Genomic DNA, 23644 nt, shown 5'->3' on the forward strand with positions numbered 1-23644 from the left:
GAATATACCTACAGGTGTAATGGATCAGTCCTAATTAGATTAAAGTACTGAGTAGGGATAGGGGAGTCACAGTTTAGGGAATCTATCTATCTTATCTTATCTATCTTCTGGGCCGGAGGAGCGAAACCTAGCCATAATCAACTCTAAAATCTCTTCGCTTTCGTGAAGCTACAGTAAGACTAGTCACGCTACAGTAAACACGGGATATTGCTATACCAGGACTCTCAAATTACAAGAAAAACACAGAAATGCGTATACCGTAATCACAGTAGTAGGTTATTAGATGCTGAAGTATAGTGTAGTTGCACAAAAGTACTTTACATTTAACAAATTTAATAACTCTAATACTTTAATATTTCATAGATGTACATTATAATTTCTACAAAAACAACAATAACTTATATCTTAACATATAATGGTAAATACCTAAATACATTCTATAATAATTGTTTGTTCAATTAAGAAACTGATCATCTCTTCTCCTGTGTTTAAACATCCAACTTTTTTTTTTTTTACGAAACGACTCTCTAGTAAATCTCCTCTCCATTGTTTTAACAGCACGGGCGCTAATCTAAACTACGGTAATTCGGTGTTTTTATAACAATTACTCATTTCTCGCTTTCGTCAGACAAATACCCCAACTTGGGTTTTCGCTTTACTGATCCTAGGGAAAATTGGATTTTCGCTAACAAGGCACGACACCTTAAAGTATCCATTTAAAGCTGCTTTGCTTTGTTTGTCGGATCTTATCTGGACTATTCCATTTTTAAGTCTGAGGTAACAAGCATAAGGATTAGTGTGCACTCAACCGTTTAAAGCGTTGTTACAGTATATATATATATATATATATAACACCAGTCTCATACAGAACACTCACAGCAATCTCATTCAGAACACTCACAACAATTTCATACAGAACACTCGCAGTAATCTCATACAAAACACTCACGGCAATCTCATACATGTCATACATCTATACACATATGCGTCCATATACACACAACGTAATTCATCAATCGTGTATACCAACCTACATGTATAACCAGCATACATACTAACATACCAACCTACATACAAACCTATATCCATCAAACATAAATCAATCCGTATTATACATACACAGGTCCATCCATACCTACAATAAGCATTGATCGGTGTTTTTGTTATGTCATGCGCACATCGAGTCCCGGATATATTTACTGCAGGGTGTGCGTCGGTCGTCAAACAGGGACAGGTACAATGAAACGGGGGATATTAGTCCTAACATTCACATGTGCGTTCCTACTGTTGTTAATATGTTTCTACGTCAAACAACTACCTGGATATACTGGGAGCCAAGTCGGAGAGATATTTGCAGGGACAGGTACTGTAGTTCATTTCTTTCTATTCTGCACATTGTATGGAAAACAACCCCATTTTGGTATTGCGCACTGCTATAATGTGAACACGAAGTTGACTAAGAACTGATTGTACATCAACCTCATAGTGAGTGTTTGAGTATGGCCTTACGTCGCCCTCGACAATAGTCCAGCATTATCATGGCTTGGGATACCAGAAATGGGTTTCACAACATTAACCCAATACTTCTGACGAGTATTTTACTAAACATATCAATTGGCATGCAAACATCAACACAATTGTGTTTTGTACGTGGACATGCTTGTACAGCTATTTCGCTGTCGTTGGGCTCCTTTTTCTGAATCCATGTTACATAAATAGTTGGTGAATTTTAAACATAGTATCACACTGCCAAGATGAACCATGCATGCTTCATCGGCAACTATGTACTGTGAAACTGCGTTAGGGCGTCAAGTGGGGCCTCGTTCCACAAGGCTATCTGAGCGCAAAGGTTATCGTAACTCCCATCCTTTAACACTGGCTTTTGATGGGCGTAGCGCTAAGATCGCTTTGTCATCTATGTAAAGGGAGATTGGTCTGTTGACGCTTACTTCGAATTATTGCCCACAACTCACACTCGCATAACAAAGAAACGTCAAAGCAGCTTTATAATCACATTAGCTTTACTTAGAGTCCATCTATGAATAAACGACAGGATCAGACCCGCTAGACTCGTCACTGTGTGGGGAACCTAGAACGATCGGGGTTGGACTTGATCGGCTGCAAACCGCGCTTCCTTTCCTAAGGGAGATGGTATCATTTTATAGTGTTCGGGCCTGGCCTTTTCTTCGTTACATGTCATCCTAGATAATTTTAATTCGTTAAGATCAATATCAGACCATGAATTCGTGTTTGTGTCGTGATCGGAAAACTACCGGAACCTACTAACCGCTCAAGGATGTCTATTGATTAATTGGCGACAACAACACCGAAGCTATCTCGAAATATCCTGTCATCGTCATGGCCCTATTACTTTCCTGCTTATTCGGCTCTATCGTTTTAAAGTTAATACCATCATTTTAAAGGTCGACTTTGTTATAATGTTCTCAGGTTTGGGGTGCAATTTTACGTTATACATGTAACAGTACTGTCTTTATTGATGGTATGCCTCATTAATTTCATTTGTTTCTTAAATGCAACATATCAGTCAATATGTAAGTAACAGTGTCCCAATAAATCAAGTTAAATTCTGTATTTTGGTATTTGCTTTATAATGTAATCCTTATATTTCTACATTAAACAGAAAACAAATCATCACTTACCGTTTGTTGACAACATTAATTATATCTTGTTATTTATTAAGGTATATTGTTCGTAATTTGACACTATTCTAGATGTGTTATATTGCAATAATATAAATTTCGTTGTGTTCATTGTAATTCCTGTATTCTGATTAGCTGAATTGGTCACGTGTTAATGCATACGTTTCCCAATGAATGTAAAACATTAAGCCACGCCCACCGAGGCACACTACTTTTATTACTTCGAAATGTCAGGTATTCCCAATATTACAGTCGAGGGAATTCTCTTTCTGCTCACGTGTATCGTCATGCATAGGACATTCAGCGTCTTTCGCGCACATTCATTGTCCAAACTACCCTTTGAAACCGAAGGCCGAGAATGAATGAAACAGCAAACGTGCAGGCTCCCTCGCCTGTTTTTTTCGCTCGCCTCGGTTCAACTTTCATGTCTTCGGGTTTCATTTCTAACTAGCATTTGTCCAACTGTGTTTTACCGTAATCAGTGAAGTAATGTTTGAATCTGGCGGTATATGACCATGTAATTTGAAACAGCCGCCTTTTCCCGGACATATTTCTTCCGATTCATTACAGTCTGACTGTTGCAGTTCTTTTCGCCTCTTGCCTTAATTGACAGGTCCAATAAACATTGTTCTGATCCTGCTCTCCATTGATTGGCTACAGACTGTGTAGGCGTGTCAAGTTATGTGCATAAATTAAACGATCGCCTGATTCATGTCACGCCTAAGTATGTATTCCTACACCTGGAATGTTTATCAATCTCGTCATTTTTGTCTGTTTTGATATATACAACTGTTTTTGGTAAAACTATTGTAGATAAAGCATGTTTTACGTTGCGGATTCTTACAAAAGTTTGCACATCTGTTTTTCGATTCATGCCTCAATGAACCGAAAAAAAATACACTATCAATCCTTAAATGTTACACATCTAGAAATGTTATGTTGCAGTGTTTGCTGGACATCCGAAAGACTTGGATGACTTATTGTCCAGTTTTCAATCATTTTATTATTGTGAGGATGAGGGCTTAACGTCGCGTCCAAGATTATTGCATTTATATAGAGACGAGCCCGTGTGTGTGTATGGCTGCTTGTACTAGTCCGGACTAATGCCGATTTATAGTGCTGGCTCGCTGAGATACCATGCCACAGTTTAACATGAATACCCCACTCAGACACAGTAAACTGTGTCGACCAGTCCTTGTTTTAGCCCCTTTGTGCGGAGCGCCAGACAGGGTAACAACAAGTACAATCTCTTAACGTCTTTTGGTATGACGCGCCCTAGGGGATCGAACCCCGGACCTTCCGCTCTCCGGGCGGACGCTCTACCACTAGACCACGGAGGCGGTCATTTTATTATTGTAGACCTAAACAAACAAAATTGGTCGATACTTCTATTTCATACAACCACACTTTGACTTGATAAAGATATCATGTTAATGTATTTTTATTGTTTATATTGATAAGGAAGACGGTTAACAACGTTTAGAGGAATATATTGATACAATAATCAACACATATGACAAGCATTACATATTACGTACAGTTGACTTTAATGCTAGGATACGTACTTTCTCAGATTATATTTCACGTGATGATTTGCTTTATTTTCCAGATAAAAGTGATGATTATCCAACCGATCATTTTAACATGCCCAGAAAAACTAAGGACGAAACACAGTAAAACAAATAGGGTGTGAAACTAGGGCATTATGTTGTCTATATGGATTACATGCGCTCAATGGGAGATTAGTTTAGGATAAAAGTGGGAAGTTTACTTGCACTACTCATAACTGTGCCAGCGTGGTGGACTACTTCCTGGCAAGCACTGGCTAATTTCAACACTTCAGTGCTTTTGGTGTTCATGAAGAGATTAGTCTAACCATTTTCCTCTCTACTGTACTGTTGAGTTCAAGAACGATATTCCTTGGGCATCTGACCCATACTCAAGTTCATGTATACACAACCAATCGCAAACATGTCAAATGGTTCAAGAATCATGGATTTAACACAACTGGTCTCCAGACTTAAGCAATTTATTGATGGTTAATTTTCAAGAAAACTTCTCATCTTGTTGTGATGCTATTAACAAACCGATTGAGTCAGATGTCGAACAAAGCTTAAATACTTTTATCAAACTCTATCATATTGCAGCTGATCAGTTCAAGAGAGTATACAAAAGCAACCAGTCATGTTTTTCCTCAGCACAACCGTGGTGGGACCAGGACTTAGAAAACATAAGCAACGAGCATATGCATCTCTGAGAGCTAACAGGACAATTGGGAAGGACATTTCCATAATCATAAGAAATATTGACAAAAAGCAAAGTCAATTGTACGATTCCGAGCATGTGTTTATATCACCAAGTATATTTCCAGCCTACCAATTTACAAATGTGTGTCACGTCATTGAAGACATTAACAATGATGAAATGAATACAATGAAACTCCCTTAATCCGGACTAACCAGTCACTTCCCTGTGAAATCGTCCTGATTAACAAATGCCTTGACTAACAAGTCAAGACAATTTATTCTCCAAACCACCCACGGTGTTACATGGGCATATTTTACAGAATATCTACAATTATGGTCATAATTACAAGTGATTCAAGACATATAAATACTGGTATGGTATATTAAATACAATATGAATGGCGGGAGCTACTGGTAGGGCAGGACATGCTCAACCTCTTCGCGAACCTCTTGGTGTCATCACTGATTTTATTATTTCTCCATGATTGTGTAAATCGATTACAGATTCAACTTATTATATTAACCAATTTCGATCGACGTTATTAGGATTCTGGAATATTTCACCAAGTTGTCAACAATTTTCATTTCGTTAGTTAATCAAGAATGTTTGTGTGTATTTATACAGCTGTCAAATGTCAAGATCATACAAGATATTATATTTAATCAACTTTCAGTTTGTATTTGATGGCAGTAACTTATTATGCTTTCGGAAATTTGGATTCTTAATGATTCTCTTCTAAATTCTCCATACAACAGAGAATTTGGAATTGAGTTCCCAAAACCAGTTACTGTCTACAGGAACTTTAATTGGATTTTTTTAAGTTACTTCTAATTTTCATACCCCTAAACTTCACAACCATACATCAGTATTGGCACAACCATTACACCAAGAGCAGTTGAATAGTGCAATCTATTAGGAGATGGATCATTATGTTCTTTTCAGAAGACAAAACCTAACTTTATTTGCTGTTGATAATAGTTCTTTCATAGCTGGAGTAAATCGTTTCTTCCTAGGTAATTGTAAACCTAAATAATCATACAAATATTCAATTTATCTTCTGCAAAGAAGGTCAATCGTCTATATTTTCCTGGTCCTCCACCAAATATAACTACTTTAATTAATCATTTCCATTTTGAGCAGTAACATCTAACGACTTTTGTAAATATTTTGGGTTATCGCGAAATATAACTCTGTCACCTGCATAAATCAGGATGCAGTTTTTTAACATTAATAATAAATTTTCAACTCTAAAGCGTTCAATTTTTACACCTTCACATCCACACAGATAAGTTTCCAAGTCGTTTACGTACAGTGAAAACAATAATGACAGCTTTCACCTTGACCCACGCCCCCCCCCCCCCCCCCCAAAAAAAAAACAACACAACAACAACAAAAAACAAAAACAACAACAGCAAAACCAAACAAAAAACCAAACAAAATACCCATAAATAAACAAACAAAAACAACAACAACAAAACAGGAACATAATCAGAGGGAGTATTAATTTCAAAAATACATGCCTTTATATCACCATAAGGCTTCTTTCAAGTTTAAAAGTGTTACTTTTATTCCAGAATTCATAAGTATATACTATAATCCAACTCACCAAACGTTATCAATACCTCAAATTATTTCTTTTTAGCAACTTTCATAATTTGATTGAAGATAACACAAACACGTATTAAGTTCACATCAAGTCGATTATTTTTTTGTTAATGAGTTAGTCAATGAGGTTTTACACCCTTCTTAGCATTTTCAATGACGTAATTTGTGATACTTTTTTAATGACAAGTGACTTACAATGTGGAACAAACATGTTTTAATAGTCTGATAGCTTTGCATCATATTGAATTTAACAAAATAATGTACTACACTTGAATATAACTTTCTGTCCCAAGGGGTTTTCATTTTCATTTGAAACGTATGGGACAATCACCACCACCAACCCGTCGTTTAAATATGAGAATGAAGGTTGCTATTTGGGCGATTATATTGGCCTAATAACATTTTCAAAGGTTAGGTGAGGTGAAATTGGGTTTAACGTCGCGTCTAAGATTATTGCACTTATATAGAGACGTGCATGCACGTGTGTGTGTGTGTGGCTGTTTGTACTAGTCCGGCCTAATGCCGATTTATAGTGCTAGCTCACTGAGATACCATGCTGCAGTTTAACACGAATACCCCACTCAGACACAGTATACTGACTCCGAGCCGACCAGTCCTTGTTTTAGCCCCTTAATGCCGAGCGCCAGGCAGGGTAACATCAAGTACCATCTGTTGACGTCTTTTGTTATGACGCGGCCGGGGATCGAACGCTTATACGCTCATGTCACCTCTCCTTTTGAGGAACTACAGTGTACTTCATTGCACGATACAGCTGGTTGTTGTATGGCTCTCAGGAAAAACACAGGTATTGAATAAAATCATGTGTATAGATATACGTCCCTCGAGGAAACAAAATAGTGATATATAAAAAAATATTAAAATTAAAATTAAATTTTAAATATTAAAACCCTCATATTCCAATGAACTCATACAAAGTGAAAGTCAGTTCTTAATAAATCTTGAATAGATGAGATTATTGACCTGTTTATAGGATCTATAACAGCCTAGATTTGCATAAGTTCCTTATAACTGAAAACAGGCCTAAAGCTAGACTCTATGCATAAAAAAGACTTTTTCTTAAAACGACCGTGTCCTTGTCCTGTCACGAATGGTGCCATACTTTCATAATACATACACATGTGAACCTGTATAATGTATAAACTAAAATATAGGTATTTCATATGCTGTTCTTTTCTCTAATATGGAATGTTTCTCACAATATTCTTGTTCCAAACTAGAGATATAAAATGAAAACTGTGGACAAAAACAGACTGAGAAATAACTTCATGGTACTACAAGTACGGAATTGGGCCTTTATTTACCACATGCGGCCATCAGACCCGTGAAGATCCGGGGTAGAATAGGTCTTCAGCAACCCATGCTTGCCGTAAAAGGTGACTGTGCTTGTCGTAAGAGGCAATTAACGGGATCGGGTGGTCAGGCTCGCTGACCTGGTTGTTGCATGTCATCGTATCTCAGTTGCGTGGATCGATGCTCGTGATGTCAATGAATTGGTCCATAAAGTGGTCCATACTCGATTATTTACAGACCGCCGTCATATAGCTGGAATATTGCTGAGTGTGGCGTAACAACAAACAAACAAACAAATATAACATATCATATACTTCATCTGTTTTATCTTAAAATTTCCGATATGTTATTAGTTGTTCAGGTTTGATTTCTCTTAACCCTGATATGCATGACATTTGTTAGAAAGTTCACCGCAGAAATAAAAGGGAGGCAGCGCTGAAGTGCTTATTTATCCCAATCTAGCTCAGAGGTCATGTGGCCTGAATAGGCTACTGGTTACATTGACTGTCGGAAGATTGTATTTATCAAATTCATTTGTAAGGGAGGTAATCGTATAGTAGTCCAAATCATGGTTAAAAAAGTTAAACAGGAAATTGAGACCAATATTGTTAACATACCTGTGATGTGTCGAGACATTAAAACGACATTGTTGACCTATAAGCAACTAAATGCTCTGCACTTCTATGCAGCAAATGTATAGAGGATATTTAATGTGTTTTCTCAAATACCATGCGTCACTCGTGAAAATATTAGACTCTCCCCACTTCACGAGATGAGATAAAAGTGGTATTTGAGAAAACACATTGAATTTTCTATTTATTATATACATGTTTTATTTTTATTACTTGCAATTTATATATTTTTTCGAAAACAGTGTCTGATAAAAGTTCTCCCTGTCGCCCCTTTACCACCGCCGTACAAAGGGGGTTTGCGAAAAGAATATAGTTCGTGAATAAAACTAGCCCTGTTAATAAATGTTATGCGAAATATATTATTTCATATCGAGTATTAAGTTCCGTGAACATTTTTGTTTGTCATAATTAAACATTCCTGTTTAAAATGAAAACAGAACTCATTTTCAAACAGCGATTATTTTATTGGCGTAGGAATACATAAACAGTTAGTACTGTGACCATGTCGAACGATCAGCTGAGCGCTCTCCAGGCTTACAAAATCCGCCAAATTTGATCAAATTTTCTCACAGATAAGTATGAAAGTTGACATAAACACATTTATAGAAACCCCGAACATTTTAACTGAAACATTGTTGCTTGCTGTCATGAATTAAATTAGGAAAGTTCAATTCTCGGAAAATTCAAGCGGGCTTCTCGCCTCATGTCTGGCGAAGCATGTCCGGCGCAAGAGTGATATTAACATTGACATAGATGTTATGTCCAGATATCAGACTCGTCAAAAAGTTCCAAGTAGTTCCGGTGTCCCGGTATAAACTCTCCCCCGTACAAATTCTCCCCCCGGAGATTTTATACCGGTACAGATTCTCCCCCGGCGAATCTGTTCTGAAATAAAATCTCCCCCGGGCGGATATATTTCGCGCCCCCCTCAGTATAAAGTCTCCCCCCTGATTATTCGGTTTGTTGCAATGTCTTTAAGTACTATATTCTTTAAATAGTTATCTTTAATGTAAGGAGGGTTACTTTAAAAAATAGATTATGAAATATGGTCATAATGAATTGATATTTCAGAATATTTTATTTGGTAACTGTACCTTCCATCCTAAAATAATTATAAGACATAATCATACCAAACAAAGGATGGGAGACATGAGTCTCTACAGAACTTGTTGTTTCTAATACAGTTGTTGTTGTCTGTATACATTTTTTTAATATACCAGTTTGAGTCTTCATGTGAACACAATCGATGGTTGAAATGTTAGTCTAAGAACAAAACATGAACTAATTCTAAAGAACTCTGATGTATAAAGTTACCTTCATCTTTGATTGACTGATGTATTTTCAATCTTTATTCAGCACTGAAGAGGCCACAGGCCTATAGTACGAAGCATGAAGTTTATGAATAAACTGTTATAAAGTATTCATAAAGTATCAGGGGTCATTTCAACTTGCAAAATGATTGACATAGTCCTTTATAGAGCGAGGATTGGGCTGTTTTCTCACCCGATTGACTGACATACAACATTCACATGGTTTAGAATGGTACAATGAATGGTAAAGCATGCAAATTACTCTATTACGCGATATTTCATAAGAAAATATCATATCTCCGTTAAAACATAAAACCAATATTTATGAGTCTACATATTGATATAAGACTTTATCACTGTATCCAATTCCAACATTTTAGATATAAACTTTCGGACAGTTCAGTTCAAAATTCTTCAACCTTTAATACATCACAGGGATTTGTAGCTAGACGACGGGAATCTACAGTCTTGACTGTGTCTGTGTTTTTTTATGAGAATGTTTCTCACCGACCTTAGCGTGTAGGGGTGTGATGTCCTGGACAGGAAATGACAGTGTTTTGACTACTCGTCTTTCATTAATTAACGTTATGGGCATCCCTAATTAACATACTAATTCATGTTAAACCAACACAGGATGTTTTCTGGAAGTGGACAATCGCGAATGTAATAGGGCTGACACGACATGTGTTTATAACTGTCCTAGAACTTCTTAAGTTACTAAACATTCTTTATATCTAACGACTAATATTATATCCACCTATATACCACTTTATTGTCTCATATTGCGGTAGTAAAGAAAACACAGTGCTCAAAGTGAAGCCCTTTTCACTCCACATTCTCAACATCGTCTCTATCAGAAGTGTTTGGCAACTATTGAACTGCATGGCAAGTATTTATAAAACGACCGGGGGAGGAAATATTCTGGGGGGAGATTTTATTTCGTAGGGTGGGGGAGAATTTATTTCGAGAGGGGCGGAACTGTACCGGTATAAATGACACCGGCCGCATGGAACTCTGGGTTGGAGAGTGTAGTTGTCGCAGCGCGCATTGATCCGGGAACCAGACCGGAAGTGACAGTTTGGACCGTCGCTTATATCATTTCAAAAGGAGAGTTATTTCCCTTTGGAACAAAAAGATTGCCCAATAGTCAGTGTTGATAAGTCAATAATGATCGGTTAATCATCACACGAACAGTGATGATGGCGTTGAAATATGAGCACATACAGTCGTGCTGTGACTCGTTTGATTGAATTTGTTGTTATTTATTGTCAAAAAAGAAAGACGATATTTGCAATTGCAATAAGCTCCCAATTTATGCATCACACAATATGTTATTGCAAATTTCCATTTCATCTACCCTGAGCCTTTTTCCAATATTAAATGTTCAGCTCTTACAAGGAACGTCACAGAAAGTAGTATAGGTAATGGTGATTCTGCCGCAACCCCACTGGAGCCAGATTTATATACCTATACTGCTACTACAGGGGGAATTTTTTATGTGTAAACGCTGATGCGATTCAACGATCGTCATGAGATTAAGTTAAATTGACTCTAGCTCACCACTACCTTGAGTCAATCAATGATACCATAGAGGGAATTTTTAGCACAAAAACGATGATGAGACTAAACTAAATTGTAATGAAAATATTCTCTATTATTTTTACTCATACGCATACCATAATTTTTTAACAAAGTGATATTCAACATTTTTACTAAGTTCTTCGTTCATTTTACTAGGAGACCAGACTATATACTCTTCTTGGTAATTGGAAAGAAACAATTGATGACCGTATTTGGTTGGTCTGACATCATTGATATAATATATACCTTGTGGTAATTCTCTCCATTTGATAATTTTGTGCCTGAGCATAAATGCTTCGATAGCTTTTTCGAGTTCTTCCTTTGTTGGTTTGTAATTCTCCATTATTATATATTTATGTAAGCATTCGTTTAAATGAATGTATGATTTGTTATGCGGTGCGATCCAATGATAGGAAACAATCTATTTTTAATCTCCAACCAGTTCATTGGTTTTGGCACGGAATAATTGACGCGCGTGTGTCCCCTGTTCTATGTACTTTTTTTCTCGTCTTCGCTAATACCACTGATCTTACGATATTAAGATCGAATCTCCTGCTTTATTGTGTTGTATTTGGTGAGTTCTGACAACACTGAACGAAAATTCTCCTCGGATATCTTACAATCAGCCAGTGCTGTTGAAATATGATCCTCAATGCTGTTCAACTTTGCTTCGGCGAGTATCGGGGGCACGGGTGGCCCCGTCGTCTAAGGCAGAGTTGCGTCTCTTGGGCACGCCAGAAACCTATGATTGTGGGTTCGAATCCCGCTTCGCCCCGATTATGTTTCAAGGTTTGTCAGCACCATACCCGTGCTCGTGGGTTTCACCGAAGTGCTAAACGTCTGAGACCTGCATCACTTCGGGCTTTCCTCCCACATTAAGCTGACACGCCGTGATGTAACTGGAATACTGTTAAAAGCGGCGTTAAACCCAACTCACTCACTCATTCGGCGAGTATCCGAATATTATCATGTTTTAATGTTTTCTTTGGCAACTTACGAGAAATAAATTTTATCGCTATTCCTGCCAGTCCAGAGACTCCAGCGGCTATTTCCATGTCAAGTACGATAGGCGTGGCGATTATAGTTGATAGTAAACCAACACCGGCTACACCGAGTCCCATGCCAGCCTTTACAAGCATACGTTATCAATGTACCTCGAGTACAAGCAAGTAATATCCATGTACTGGTACAGCATAGCATTATTATGAATATGAAATCACAATAGCACATTTTCTTTTTAAAACAGACAAATTGTGCGTTGATAATGCTTTAATCTCTACATTAACAATCCCGGAAGAAAACTAACCCCTTTATTTCACCACTGTACCCAAGCTTGTTCTATTATGCCAACAGTTCAAACTCGAGACCTAGCAACATATCCGATTACACTTGGCCCAGGCTGACCCTAGCGGGATTCCGTCAGTTCTCAATGCAATACTCACGCGGTAGTCTCCTAGGCCTGGTCCTGCGCCATGACTGTGGAATTTATATTTTTTAGGTATTCTGTTTTACTAAATTCCTAGGCAAGTCTAGATCATACTAACCAAGTCTAGTTTAGTTGATTCCATAACAGCAGAAGGAGAAAGGTTCTTCCGAATAAAAAAAATATATTTTAAAGAAATGTTTTCATTGACTATGTGTTACTCTATCTGTCCCCAGATCCTAGAGAATACATTTGAAACGGACTCCAAGTAAAGAATGATTTGACAAGTCTAGATTGCCTAAGTTCTGGTCCTGAAATCAAGCATCGTTCTGGGATCCATTTGTATTCTATTGAGTAGATTTATAATTTTAACTACGTGAAATTGTATTTCTGGGATGTTGGTTGATTTTAGATGTGGGTATTTATAGATAACAAAAAAATATGAAATATATATTATTTATGATGTAGCTAAGGTATGTGCACGTGTAAAAACTGTAGTTTGTAGTCAACCAAAGAAGATAATCAACACTTTAGATTGTATATTGTTTTGAAATGTCTCGCCTCATGAACACGTTCCTTATTTCAATATTGTATTCAATTCCACCCATGACTGTACACAACATTTATATATTTACATGTATACGACGGCTACATGGGCAAGTATAACGGTAAACACAAACGTGTGTTTGTTTAACATTTTTGTGTGTTGAAACACTGTTATATTAAAGGGAAATATAACCATTTAGTCTGTTCGGGTAACCAATTCTAGCTATTATTTCCTGAATAAAATATTATCTACTTCAGGCATACACATATTGTTTTGTGTCATGTGACACCAGATGTTGTTATCAACCAATACTCGTAACGTAAACAACCATAGAAAAGTGAAACATCAATGCTAGAGAATAACCAAGTTCGATTTTCCAACGAAAAAATTCCTTTTGGCGTGAACGTTGACAATAGCGGTACAAATATATTAATGGATCACTGAAAATCTGTTGCCTCCGATGAATAGATGAAGTTATGCCGAAACAGTAAGCTCTTAGAAGTCTTGTTTGCCAGCTGGGACCATGTCAGTATATCAGGTATGAAATGCATTTACACGTTGAACGCATTGACAGAGAGTATTAGTTATCTTGAACGGTTGGTGAAACCGCGCAAATCGAAACAGTTCATTTATGGTGTAGTATTTCCATTGGGGGGTATTCTGGGGGCGAATATATTTCGTGACACCGGAACTACTGATGTAACTGATTTCAGAGATCTTATTAATCCTCGCAAACATTCGGTTTTAACACTAACTACGTAAAAACTGTCAACATATCCACGCCGTTATACTCTGATTAAAGATCTAAAATATATTCCTTAATACAGGCTACCATTTGAAAATGGTATCAGTGTAATACCAGGGGCTAGAATATCATGGTGCAACCAGGTTTCTGTTAAACATACAACATCATAACTATCTAATTCAGCACTGATTAAATCTACTTTAAAATCTACGTTTACATGTATAATCTTTATAAGCAAAGTAACCCAAAATATAGATAATGTGTATCATCTTCCCGAAATGATTAGCATGTAGAATAGATTCAAAAACACCTGTATTGAACAACATCAACCGGCATCGTCAAAGCAAAGTGTACATGTAATTGTTACCATGGGGCTGGCGGTGAATATTAATGAAGAACATCTTGTTAAAAAGACACACCGAAACTGATTTGCATAACTGATGACCACAACATATTGCAAAATATCAAAATAGTAAAAATTATACAGTTTAACCTCACACTGAAGAGAAAACAAGAACGACACAGAAAAGTAAAATAGTACGTCATATAGAACTGAGATAAAGTAATCTGAGAAGGGATTCATACGTTATATACAACTTAAAAATATAATATTATGAAAAACGAAAGGAAAGGTGGCACACCCCCCACCCCCCACCACACACCCCACACAAGTAACTAAATGTATAATTCAGAAAAAATAAAGGAGATAAAAAAAATGAATAAAAAAACACATAAACAAATTAACATTAAAACTATTGGCAACTGCATGGCAAGTTTTTATAAAACGACCGGGGGAGGAAATATTCTGGGGGGAGATTTTATTTCGTAGGGTGGGGGAGAGTTTATTTCGAGAGGGGCGGAACTGTACCGGTATAAATTCGCCGGGGGGAGATTTTATTCTGGGGGCGAATATATTTCGTGACACCGGCACCTTGTTTATATCAGTCACTAGTGACCTGAGTGATCCACTCCAAAGTGGTCGCGATATCTTTTATGTGAGGGTGCATTTCATGAACTGTAGTGTCACGCCATTGTTTGGTATCATACCATGTATAATACAAGTATGATAAATCAACTGACTGTTTTACCTTTGTAGCATTATATATGACGTTTGTTCTTGAAGCTCGATCTCTTCTGGATGTTTGGACTGCTGGCCATTCCTAAGTAGTTCCAACCTGCCTTCAACTTCCTCAATTTGTAAACAGTGACTTGAATGTAAAACGTACAGCTCACTAGCGTCAGTGGCAGAGAGAATAGTGAAGTCATTTGACTGTGATGTCATGGTAACAAATGACACCACAACGGTCTAAAAAACATTATGATGCAATTTCGTCGAAGTGATATATCCTTTTCTTACACACCTGTGGATGAGAAACCCATTTGAGATAACTGGTATCAAACATATGTGAGATCGAATTCCAGGCCCGTGATTAGCTAATCCATGGTGATGACCTGAGGTCAGATGATGACGGACTACTTTCCTGAGTATAAGTCATTCATAAGTTGCTCGTGCTTCAGTCGAATGATCACCTACGTCTGTATTGAACCACAGGACCGTGTAATTAATAATAATAATAATAATAATAATAGTAATAATATTGTTATTGTTATTATTATCAGTTACATTATCTGTTATGTCAACGTTATTGTTTTTTAGAGTGCAATACCTTCCTCTTCAACACACTTCGAAGTCGAATAAAATTCAAAACACATCACGCCAACTAATACACATTACAGTTTTGTATTCCCCCTTCTGTTTATTTTACTGTCATTTTAGGCTCAGCAAATTTACTGAAAGTGACTTCTGAAAATTAGGTACATCGTAAAGCTCGCCAAATCACAATTCACGGCGTTATTTACAAGAGAGTATACTGTGTGTTTACAAATCTAAATATCGGATATTTACTCGAAAAATTAATGTAGAAAAATAGCATATTAGTGATGTCGGGTATCAAATCAGTAATGATAATTTTGAAACGTTGCTGATAGCCTAGAATCGATTAGAATGTTTTGGAAAATTCGCAAGTGTACGTTCCGCTATAGTGGATTGTGTTTACAAAATGCCGGTTATGAGACGCCTATTCGATCAGGTATATTTCAAACTCAGCTGCTATACATGCATCCCTGAATTCCTCATACATTTTAGAAACAAATGTCACCAATGCAAATTATCTAGATGAAATCATGCGAAATAAATTAGGTGTGGAAACAAACACTGTGCTCTGAAAACTGTACTTGCTGAAATGTAAACAAGCAAAATTCAGATTTTACACTGTGTAGCATTTTTAGTGGTACTTTCGTCTAATTGTTGCATACATTGGCTAGATCATGCGTTTGAGAATATTAAGGGGAAGAGAATCGTTGCACTAATTATGGAATTTCAAATATATAATTTACATTACAATGATATGTAAATTTTGTCCTGTGTGGCGCTAATTAACGCACAACGACGACGGTAGTTATCAGCATTTCTGACTAATTCTCTTTGTTACATTGGAAAACATGGTCAACCAATAACAGTACATAGATTGTCAGATTGTTTCTGATTACTTTTTTTACACATTTATGTACATACGATCCCTCAATCAACGAAAATCCTCCTCTGGAGATTCCTCGTACTCTTGTCAGTGAACACGCCATTTTGTAAAAGTCGGTCACAGGTAGTGATGTCATACGGGAGTAAACATTGTTGTTCCTATTTGGTAATTTCTTTGAGGTGTGAACTTTTAACTCGACATCCAGCGTGTTCTTTGTTTTGTCATCGCCTTAATAATCCACAAATATGGCGGAAACCTTTATGTGTAGGGTCACATTATTTATGAGTAGTAAGCAATACATAGGATGACGTCACTTATGACAGTGCTGTTCTGTATTAATGCGCTGCTGCGATCATGAGAATTAGACAAAATGCATCGATTCGATGCCAAAAAGGTGCGATTTTAGGGTGTGTAAGAAACAGATTACTGCACTCGTGCCTGTCAGATACCATTGATCTTACAACTCGTTGTTACAAAGCGTATCTAACTCGCTTTCGCTCGTTAGATTCGTTTTGAAACAACTCGTTCTAAGATCAATGGTATCTGATCATGACAGACACTCGTGTAGTAATCTCTATGGAGGCAACGCCCGTGGAAGCCAGTTTTGGGTGATAGAAGAAAATATTATGAACGGGTTTCCGTAAATAATGTTTGTTGAATCTTTTTTCAGTAACTTCGAATTCGAACCTGCAATACAGTTCATCTGGAAAAAGTCAAGATGAGAAGCACTATTTGAGGTTCACGAAATGGTGGCAAGCATCTGCTCTCTTTAAATGGTAGGTAACCTTAAATGTAGAGATTACAGTTGGGGACGTTTACCATTGCAATGACGACCGCCTCCATGGGCTAGAGTATTGGGCGTCTACCCGAAGAGCGGAAGGTCGTGGGCTTGAACCCAGGCAGCTTCATACCAAAATATGTCAAAGATGGTACTTGTTGTTACCCTTCCTCGCGCTCGGCATTAAGCGGATAAAACAAGGACAGATGGATTCGGAGTCAGTATACTATGTCTGAGTGGTGTATTCATATTCAAATGGGGCATGGTATTTCAGTGGGCTGGCACTATAAAATCGGCATTAGTCCGATATACACACGTACACGCTTACGCACACGCACACGCACACGCACACGCACAAGCACACGCACGCATGCATGCATCACGTCGCAAGGTAAGTGGAATAATCTTGAACGCGACATTAAACCCCATTGCACCTCATCATTGCAGTAGCTGCGACAAGACAAAAATGGTGTTGTAACTATTGCAATTTAACACTGGTTATGACCAACAACGCAACGTTGGCACCAGGGTCACAAACACTTAATTGCATATACCTATATGCAAAAGGTTTGGCGTGACCTCAGCCTATAGATTTCGACTTCATTTTAACAAAATCGTGAAACTTACGAAGAATCAGAGTAACCAGGTTTAAGGAAGACTGCATTGTGTTGCTGAAATGGTAACGTTGCGGTAATCTGTAGATGTTTCTTACATGGACATAAAAAGCATTGGCAACCATTCATGTGCAGTTTGGCCAGCATGTAGTTGTCTTAAAGCCTGATTTCTCTTATTCTTTGCCTTGACATGATACTCGTATTGACACAAGAATGTTTCATCCACGTAATGGGGTGCCGTTTATCAAAAGTGGCACAAGTAAATACAAGTGAAATTTCATGGCATGTAGTACCCTGGAAGTTTGTTAAGCTGCGTTTTGGTGACCCATTATATCCATATATTTTGTCCCGTTTTGGCCGTTGAGATTTAGTTTGGATACAGACTAATGTCAAAAACGAGATACCTCCGACAAATGCATTGATATTTCAACAGGAAACTTACATGATTCATTTTCATGAAGTGACGTTATTTGTTCCTCATAAAAGACCGCAAATATCATTCAGTAAGTCCATTGTTCGAATCGCACAATGGGATTCAGAATTATTATGACCGCTACATTGGCGCCAAACGTTGTGCTGAGCACATTAATATTTAATTTGAGAAAAATCAATCTCAGTACCCTACTATACAACCCAGAACGTGCCTTCTGTTGACGGGGGGAGTATGTAACGGGGCTTGGAGTCATCACACACATGAATGACATCATTACCTACACAGCTTGCTGACGTGAAGGAGTCCGACCTAAGATCAGAAGGTCCGTGGTTCGAATCTCATTGGAAAATGTATGGCCGCTACAATTACGATGTGATAACAAGACGCCATTATGATGTTGCAGGGAGTGGGAGAAGCCAATGGAATACAGCTGTAAGACAATAGTGCCAATGGGAAACTGGCATGTGTGTATGGACCATCCGTATACGATCAAGCCACCCTGTATTGTATATTCCTTTGGGTACGTATACACTTTCCTTTAGACCCTTCCTAGTAATACCATTAAAGGCTGATGTTCCTGTGTACCTAGCGGAACGTTCCATGTGGGTGGGATTGATTCTTAGCAAGAGGCTAAGAGGCGACTGACATACATTTTTGTAGATGACGCACCAGGCTCAGGGACTTCACTGACTAGGAATATACTGGTGAAAAGGCAATTTAGTTGGCTGGATATGTTTGATATCCTGAAAAAAATGTGTTGTAAGTGTAAATAAATTGTGTCTTGAGGCCGCAAATGTATTCTGTCTCTTTATAAAAAGACAGCTCCCAGTTTTGCGAAAATATATAATTCTTTTGACGTCATCCTTATGTTCTAAATGTGTATTTGTTCTAGGTAATTCTAATTCTTGAACGACCAAACGACCCTACAATAAACAAGTGTTAGATCATTCCAAAAGTCTGCAAAAAGTCTTGGTCTGCTCGTGATTGACGCGCATGTGCGTGGTTGATCTCATTGCATCAAAGGGCATAGGTTGCGCGCCTGTGCATTCATTCCATCGCTGTTGAATTATTTATGTCAAGGAAAGCACTAGAAACCGTGTGTTCATGAAAACAATACACGATGATTTGATTGTGCCGAATGCAGGTTTCCGAGGTCTTTCTGTCTGACATAAAAAATGTATTACAGAATCTACGTTGACTGGTCATTTGATGACGCAATGGGGAAACATGGCTGTGAGGTCCATTGTTTTGATCCAAGGTATGTGTGTTTAGTATACAAACCTGCAAAGTTATATCACATGATAGACAAGCAATGTGGCTTTACGTAATACTATTATCTTCTTATCAACGAAAACATCATTAAACACGTGAGTTAATTGGAAAGATATTACTTTCGTTTTCTTCGTAGGGACCGGTCATTTATAAAGAGGAGTGGGGGAGGTTTTGATGCACTTCTGTACTGAAACTAATGACTAATGAATCTCCCCTATGCTTGTCAAATTCTGTATGACCCTGCCCGAAACGACTAAATGCAGACGTACTTCTTTTTTTATCATAAAATGTCCATTTTTACAAGGCCCTCCCCAAATATGTCTACTCTTAGTATTTCCCTCCCCTGGAGACTGTCAAACTTTTGGTGACCCTCTTCTGGCTCCCTGTAATAATAAACGACCGGTCCCTTATAGTCAGCTAGTGCGGACAATGGCGTATATATTTATGATTGAAGGAATTGGTTTAACGCCAGTTGGTATTTCAGACTTTTCAGTTATTTCTGATTTCACGGCTGTCTTCCCTCTTACACCCTATGGAATTTGTTTCGGCAGACAATCGAGACTGGTTGTTCTCTTGCGTTATATACGACTTTTAACACGAGCGCTGATAAACCTAGATACATAATCAGAGAGAATCTAGCCCTTTGAACACTCCTTGACCGAACACCACCCTTCTGCCCTCTGAATGGTTTCTGACTGAACACTACTTTTCTGCCCTCTTAATACGACCTGATTGTCCTCTGAAAACTACCTGACAAACCTTTGAACCCTACCTGTCTTAACACTAACACGATATCAGTAATACCCATCTTCACCATCGACAATGTTCGCCTTTCATGAACATCGCCAGTGTGAATATATTATAATGACCAGCATCTTCTCTCAGTATAGGAAAACAGGACTTTAACAGAAGCCAGAACGTCCATTTCCACAACCTCGGCATCGCACAGTATGACAGTGACACATTTGAGGCACGAAAGGATGTCTACGTCCATAACAAACAAATATGGAAAATCAGACGCCTCAAGTCTGTCATGGAAATGCTTGGACATGTAAGTACAAATTACTTTAACAATGAAAAATTAGGTGAGTGATGGGTGCTACCGGCGGAGCAGGACACGCTTACCCTTTCCGAGGACACCTGGTGTCATCACTGATTTCCACCGATCCATTGATATAACTGTCATCACTATTTTGCATGGTGTTTTCGTTTTCAACTTCCTATTATAAAAATACTCATATCCGCATCACGAGGTAATTCCCATGACACTGGCGACATTCCTGATAAGGTCATTTACAAAAAAACTTGTGTTTCATTTTTTTTTCAAATCAGTGGGGAGGTACATTTACATGTAGGTCGAATCTTGATTCCGTTTTCACCAGCACTCTGACCTATGCTAAATTTACAATTGTAATAAAAGAAAACAGTGAAATAGAGAGAACGTTTATGTTACATGCTATCAATAGTAGTCAGGAAGTAGTTACATAAAGGGCAACGTTGCAATGGAAAATATCTCTAAATTGCCAAATAAAGCGACAAAACTCTTTCATTGCCAAAGAAATTCTATGGCCTTAAGCTACCTGGAGAACAACTCTACATCGAAAAATGTTTATTATTTATTGATATAAAAATTTCTTTACATTGTGCCAAAGAAATTATTAAAAGCTTTAAACCAGTGGTGAAACATCCATAATCGCAAAACGTTTATGACTTATTCATGTAAATGCTTTGTTGACTTTGAATTACGTTATTTTTTAGAAAACCATCGATGTTCTCAAGATCGACATTGAAACAAGCGAGTGGCCAACAGCAAAAGATTTAGTGGGATCGGGTGTGCTCTCCAATGTCAGACAATTCCTGATAGAATGGCACCTGTTCTTGGACTATCCCAGCACGGACAAATATATTGAGTTATACAATACTTACATGGCTGTGAAGGACCAAGGATTCTCCACTTTCAAGGTGGATTTTCATCACAACACCATAAAGAAAAATAACCTGCTGTTTCAAGCTGACGTGGATTATGTCAACACGGCGTATAAAGGGAAGTAATTCTTACCGGACCAAGAAATGGTTATCACTCTTTGCAGCTACCTTCACTCAGGTACCACCAAATCGGGACGATTGTGCCTACTCTGAACCGTAGCTGTGTATGTGGGAATGTGTTGGTATAGGAGTGTGGTGAGGGTATATGTCTTTATACTATCTCTGAGGACCGAAATCTCTCTTTGACGAGATTTGGTGGCAATCCATCAGATATTTTGTTTCACTTTTCCGATTGAAATGTTTCTTCAGAGAGATGGTATTATTACCTCATTAACTTAATAATCCAATTAATTAGTCTCCTGCACATATATGCGATTACTTGTGTTGGTTTTGAAATCTATGGCTGCTCTAACGTCTAATGATACAACTCAAACATGTCCATATAATTAATTGATATTTGAGTCAAGAAATAAAAATATTTGAGTGATGTTCTTTATCCTGTTATATAGTGATGCAGTACAGTAAGCAAAGAGTGTTTCGTGCAGTTTGGAAGAAATAGTAAACTAAACGTGGAAAAAAGGTTGTGGTTGATTATAAATTGAGGAGCAAAAGAAACGGTACCTCTCAGTTGATTTTATCATATGTTTGATTTTCCATTGAAAATATCTTAAGTCAGCGATGATATATAAAAACATAATCTGTACTGGCACTTTGTCAGCACTCAGAGAATATTTCTAACTGGTATATTTTTTAAAATATAATTTGATTTAAAACTTTCACAAATTAAAAAAATACCTTTGCATAATACTCACTCCTGATGGTTATCTTAGACAACTTATCTCTGAAAATCAATAAATTTCCTTTTTTTCATCATAAATTCCAAAAATTGTTGGAGTCATGTGATTTCAATTTCTTGCCCCAGTCTTCATTGAACCTAGTATTTATTTTTACACAAAATTACCCAGCCACAGTGGTTATAGCGTGCGCTCGTCACGCCGAAGGCCCGGGTTCGATTCCCCACATGGGAACTGTGCGTGAAGTCCATATCTGGTGTCCCCCGCCGTGATACTGCTGGAATATTGCTAAAGGCGGCGTAAAACCATACTCACTCACTCCAGATTTGACGATTGCTTCCCATTCAAGTACGTTAGAATCTGACTTGTTGGGGTTACAGCACCACATACAACATCATATTACATATTAGATGTTATTATAATTTGTTCTATGCAGTGTTCAGTATGCTATAAAATTAAACAATAGGTTAATGAATGAATGAATGAATGAATGAATGAATGAATGAATGAATGAACGAATTTCCTCCAGAGTTCACTCCGAAGATTTTACATGGGCAAATGCATTATTTACAATACATCAATGAAATTACTTGACTATATACAATGAAATCATGTTATACACTGCTATGAATAAATAATTTACAATGTACATTTTGAGAGCAGTAAGGTATCTAGTAGATATACATAAGGTGTTTCTTTAAATTCAATATGAAGTGGCAGAAAGACATTATGATGCTTTGCCAAGTATAGTAATCAAGTTCGTTAGTCAAGTCGTGGACATCTGCACCGAGAAAGAATGAAAGCATATCATCATTGTCAAGCATATCTATTTTCACGTATACATCTACCTCAAGTTTATCATTCAGGCACGAGAAGAAATTATTTCTGTCAGGCATAAACATTTCACAATGCAAAATAATATGGCAATCATAGTCATAGCAATGTCTATTAAAATGGTTACATTCTTTCGACACCTTTGCTCTTGATCCGGTCTTATTACAAAGTTGCAGGGGTTGTCTTAAATAGAGATGCATTACATTATAAAAAAACGTGCATTTGTAACCGTTTATGAATTTTATGGTATCGTGAAAGATCTGGTCTCTGTGCTAGTCTCTCTCTCCAGATGTACTGATAGACGTCCGATTACAAGAGCTCGCCAAGCCGATTTA

The 23644-nt window shown here is 37.5% G+C and overlaps 1 protein-coding gene across 1 annotated transcript; it reads left to right on the forward strand.

Annotated features, from left to right (window-relative positions):
* The first annotated feature begins 1176 nt into the window (after positions 1–1176).
* On the forward strand, positions 1177–22170 carry LOC124126594 (probable methyltransferase-like protein 24). Its single transcript, XM_046490081.2, has 6 exons — positions 1177–1363; positions 17269–17374; positions 18827–18943; positions 19610–19681; positions 20581–20746; positions 21454–22170. The coding sequence occupies exons 1-6, from the start codon at positions 1240–1242 to the stop codon at positions 21745–21747; spliced, it is 879 nt and encodes a 292-aa protein (XP_046346037.2). The 5' UTR covers positions 1177–1239; the 3' UTR covers positions 21748–22170.
* Positions 22171–23644: the final 1474 nt, after the last annotated feature.

The sequence above is a fragment of the Haliotis rufescens genome, unplaced genomic scaffold (genome assembly GCF_023055435.1).
Source record: "Haliotis rufescens isolate VD_foot unplaced genomic scaffold, xgHalRufe1.0.p SCAF_17, whole genome shotgun sequence".
NCBI classification, from domain to species: domain Eukaryota; kingdom Metazoa; phylum Mollusca; class Gastropoda; order Lepetellida; family Haliotidae; genus Haliotis; species Haliotis rufescens.

What these genes read in the sequence shown, in the direction of transcription:
- LOC124126594 (XM_046490081.2), top strand. Translation starts at nt 1,240, where the DNA reads ATGAAACGGGGGATATTAGTCCTAACATTCACATGTGCGTTCCTACTG. An exon ending in AGAGATATTTGCAGGGACAG is followed by an intron (nt 1,364 to 17,268) that starts GTACTGTAGTTC and finishes ATCTTTTTTCAG; the next exon opens with TAACTTCGAATTCGAACCTG. An exon ending in GTCCATTGTTTTGATCCAAG is followed by an intron (nt 19,682 to 20,580) that starts GTATGTGTGTTT and finishes ATCTTCTCTCAG; the next exon opens with TATAGGAAAACAGGACTTTA.